The sequence below is a fragment of the Synchiropus splendidus genome, chromosome 13 (genome assembly GCF_027744825.2).
Source record: "Synchiropus splendidus isolate RoL2022-P1 chromosome 13, RoL_Sspl_1.0, whole genome shotgun sequence".
In the NCBI taxonomy this organism is placed as follows: domain Eukaryota; kingdom Metazoa; phylum Chordata; class Actinopteri; order Syngnathiformes; family Callionymidae; genus Synchiropus; species Synchiropus splendidus.
Window position 1 is genome coordinate 17,571,627 of NC_071346.1, and position 4,511 is coordinate 17,576,137.

Here is a 4,511-nt window from a genome sequence, read left to right on the forward strand (position 1 = left end):
AGAGATGTCCGCGTTTCCGTGAACGCAACACGCTCGAACTCAGTGCGCCTTTTGGGAATTCCGAAAAAACACGTGACACGCTTACTACGTCTCAATTGGGCAGGGGCACGTGTCTTGAAGCTTCGCTGTGGCGCTCCAGCGTATTGTCGATCAGCCAATCAGACGGCAGAAAGCAAAAGTGTTCTGCAAGTATTAGAGCGAGCGTATCAAAGCGCTGCGCTCCTGGACCTACGATTATTGTGTGCACAGATGCAAAACCGCGGTGCACACGCAAACCTAAAATATAAAACTGCAATTGACAGGGTGTTTTAAGGACCATGAAAGGCGAATGAATTCCCTTTGTTGAAATATTATTTATTTTAAAAAAAAAAAAAAAATCAGGGGACCTTTTTGAGCATCTTCCGTTTGAAGCGGCAAATTGCTGAACGCAATCCGCCAACGCTGGACGTAGATTTAAACGTCTTATCAGAGGAGTCAATTATGGAAGAGAATCCGCGCAGAGACTCCGGAGAGGAGTCCAATCGAGCCATCCTTCCTCTGCTGCAGCCACCCGCACACCAGAACCTCTACCGGATTACTAACTTTTGCATAGACAATATTTTAAAACCGGACTTCGGTCGGAAGAAAAAGAACCAGCCAGGATCTGGGCCGGTTCGGAGAGAAGAACTATCTGAGAAAGCAGATTCAAAAAGTGTCCGTCCGCATCAGCAACCGGCTGATCAGGAGCATAGGGACGAATCCGTCACGTCCAACGATGAGCAGCAGGCGACAGAAGTCGGTCGGGACGGGCTCAGAGAACCTGATAAAGTCGGGAAGGGTCGACGGGAGGACCCGCAGGCCGGTGCAGCCTCCTCAACCCAACAGATGTTGTGGCCCGCTTGGGTCTATTGTACCCGCTACTCTGATCGACCTTCATCAGGTTTGTGTTCTTTGTTTTAATCATATAATTTCTCCTGTTCAACATAAATCAAAAGAGTGAAAAGAACTCAATGAAGTCGGTTATAGAGCCACTGGATGGAGGGAGAGGGGGCACTCTCAAATGAATATTGCAAAGGAATACACCAACTTAAACGTTGAAAGTTTTTCCAGACATGTTCAACTTATGTGTTCCACTGGACCATCTGCTTTTTAGAGGAAAGTGATGTATTAATTTCTTGAACATTCAGCAAGTTCTTTCAAGTGTTCCTTGTCCATCATAGTCCATCATTTAATTTTCTTTTCGCGCGGTTGTTTACTCATTTGAAATATTCGTTTTCATTCCAAAGAATCAATGTGAACCTAAATATCAATAGAGAACTATCAAAGAAGAGCTTAACTGCAGTTGAGAAAATACTGATAGGCAACGAATCGGCTACCTCAAAAAGTGATGATGAAATCAAAAATAAAATATTTGAAAACAAAGCTCCGTATTATGATGCCTCGTATTTTGTCGAATTATATTAAAAAACGAACAAAAAACAAGTTTAAAGCCATTGTTTCTGACTTCTCTTTGTTAATATTTCATTAGCATATTTTTGACAAAGGGAGGGAGCCCAAAAAGTGAGGCTACGTAGAAAGAGTGATTCGATGTGAAATGCAGAACAAGGATGTTTGAAACCTTTTAATTCTGGGAACGAAAGAATATAATAAAGCCTCAAGATTTGCGGGTTTGAGATAGCACACATTTAATTAAGTTACAAGAATAGGCGAAGCGTTTAAAAAAAATGAAATGAGGATGATGAACCAACAATGATGGGGAATTTTCTCGTGCACCACAAAGTATTGTTGTTATAGTTTTGATCAACGTAAGATACTTAAACTGACATTTATTTGTATCATCGGTGATTTTGGCTTTTTTTAACCGTTCAATTAGTTATTTTAATAGGAAAGGTTTCCTCGGAGACAGATAAAAATGAAACGCGCGCAGATTCAAAATGCAGTCCATTAATTGCTTGCGTCTTCAATTTGGAGGACAATTTGACAATTATCAGAATAGAGTGCGTAAAAGCGTGTCTTTTGTTGACCACCGAGCGGAAAGTTTGGTCCACCGAGGCCTGCGGTCTTGAGCCCAAAGCTACTTGATGAAAATGTACACTTCCTATGGACACAAAGAAAATGCCATGGCAAAATTCTCAAAAAGGGGATATGTTTTAAAAAGAAAAAGAAAAGAAATAATGTGTCGGGAATGCAAACAAAAACTTTAGTATGCGTGTGGCTTGAGTGGTGGTCTGGTCCGACGTCCATGACTCCACGCACCTGAAAATCGTGTTGGAAGTGGCAAGGACATTTTTAGTACCAAGATAGTTACGGAGAGAGTTTGCAAATGCAGTTCCGACGGTAAAAGAAGCGCAAAGATGCGCCTAGCAGCACCCCTCGCGCCATCATCCAGCTCTCTAAGCTCCACCCCATTTGCACCTCCTCCCTTCCAAACTTCCCTTAATTCCCTTTTGTCACTATGTGGTCATTCAGAAATAATGGAAATAACGGTTTAAATATTAAGACTCGTTTCCCACTCGAATGAAAGGACCCAAAACAAAACCCGATCCGTTGTTGGTGTTTCACCCACATGTGAACTTATTCACTGCTGCCGAATCAGAGCAGGTGGCACCGCTAGTCTCTCGTTTATAGATTGCTGTAATAAATAAGTTGACTCCTCACTTTGTTCTAGCCACCATTTTAGATATAAAAATAAACATTTAACCATCTTCTTTCTTGGTCGTTTTCTTCAATACTACAGGCCCCAGATCCCGAAAACCAAAGAAAGCTCCGACCCCGAGCAAAGAGGACAAGCGTCCCCGAACCGCCTTCACCAACGAGCAACTCCAGCGACTGAAGACTGAGTTCCAGAACAGCCGATACTTGACAGAGCAGCGGCGGCAGAGCCTGGCTCGGGACCTGGATCTGAACGAGTCCCAGATCAAAATCTGGTTCCAGAATAAACGGGCCAAAATTAAGAAAGCTGATGGCAGCAAAAACTCATTGGCGCTCCATCTCATGGCGCAGGGGCTATACAACCACTCAGCATCCAAGGAAGTCAAGTCTGACAGCGACTAGTGTCGCCGAGTCATGCAATAATCTCACCTCAACCAGCCAGCAAACAGATATACACTCCAGGAACGGGATGTGTGAAACACGTGTGTGCGTGTGTGTGTGTGTGATTACCAACTCAGGACAATAATGACGGATTCATACAGTGTGAATGTGGGAATTCAGATGCACACCATACATACGCGCGCGCGCGCACACACACAGACACAAAGAAGAACGCGTAAGTCGACAAATGCTTTGTTAGTCAGAATAGGTCACGGAGGGCATCAGCAACTCGCATGTCAGAAACAGCGAAGAAGAACAGACATTTTTTAAAATTGCAGTTCAAATGTGAATATTGGCATTTGTCTTAAATAGGATTTTACATGTTACGCTGACACGTCTCAAAAGTCTTTCTTTCAAAACCCTCGATGTCGTAATTGATGAACTCGAAAAGTTGCCTTTGATGAACCGGAAGAGGGAGCGGCAGCTTGCCAGCGAAGTGCCGCGCGCGAGGCCGACGGTCGCTCGTCTGCGCGTGGGCCTGTAACGGTCTACTGTCGTTTAAGCTAAAATCCAAAGATTCTTCCCAGCTGTAGTCTCAACTTTGAATTACTTGAATGATAATGGCGTTATTCTGAATTTACTTGGTAATTGCTGGTTATTAATGTACGCTCAACCTTCGTGTTCTCTCGCTTCACTATTGATTTGAATGTTACCGTTAGATTTAGTCTCAGGTCTTTTGTGTTGTACACCATTTAATTCAGTTAATTGTGTCTTCAAAAGAGTCGACCGGTCCATTTGCGTTATCATGTCTGTTCTTCCTATTTCCCGACCCTGTAGACTACCTACAAGCCGACTACACTTTTTCACGACCATCCACGAATGTGCAAGACCTAGTTTTCTTTTAGAAAGGACCGTTATAGTTTTATTTATTACACAATGAATTCTTATAGCCATGCGGAACAGCGTTTACATAACTTATTTTTTTACTGCAATAACGTTATTTTGAATGCAAGAAACCATGATTATATTTTATACCAAATGTACTGGTCTTTCTGTGTTGTTACATTTGTCTGAACGGTGTATACTTTTTTTTTAAATTCATACCCGAACAAGCTTTTGCCTTACATTAGTAAAACCTTAAATCACATAGTGACTTAAACGTTAGATATTTTTTTCGTTTGTTTTGTTTTGTTTTTTATATATATGTATACAAATGAGATTTCAAATACAATAAGAGCGCGTGTGATTTCAAGTTTTTTTCCGATTGGATTTGTCTTTTATATACATGTAAATAATTTATATCATGCCGTTGTTGTATGGTAAATAAAGAAAAAATATTACATTATAGTTCAGTGGCTGCAGTTTTTTTATCTCATGATTAAGAGTTTCATCATGAATGTGAATAGAACACATGGAGGACATGCGCCGCCGACACATACTAAGTAAACAAATATTTGACAATAAACTTAAGCAATTTGGAGTATAAATAGACAAACACT

At 41.5% G+C, this 4,511-nt stretch overlaps 1 protein-coding gene across 1 annotated transcript; it reads left to right on the forward strand.

The window, feature by feature from the left end:
* The first annotated feature begins 237 nt into the window (after positions 1-237).
* Positions 238-4,171, forward strand: en2b (engrailed homeobox 2b). The gene is made up of 2 exons (XM_053883560.1): positions 238-919; positions 2,717-4,171. The coding sequence occupies exons 1-2, from the start codon at positions 481-483 to the stop codon at positions 3,031-3,033; spliced, it is 756 nt and encodes a 251-aa protein (XP_053739535.1). The 5' UTR covers positions 238-480; the 3' UTR covers positions 3,034-4,171.
* Positions 4,172-4,511: the final 340 nt, after the last annotated feature.

Excerpts from the sequence above, each read along its gene's own strand:
- en2b (XM_053883560.1), top strand. The coding sequence starts at position 481 with ATGGAAGAGAATCCGCGCAGAGACTCCGGAGAGGAGTCCAATCGAGCC. Across the intron at positions 920-2,716 it reads CTCTGATCGACCTTCATCAG|GCCCCAGATCCCGAAAACCA; the intron begins GTTTGTGTTCTT and ends TCAATACTACAG.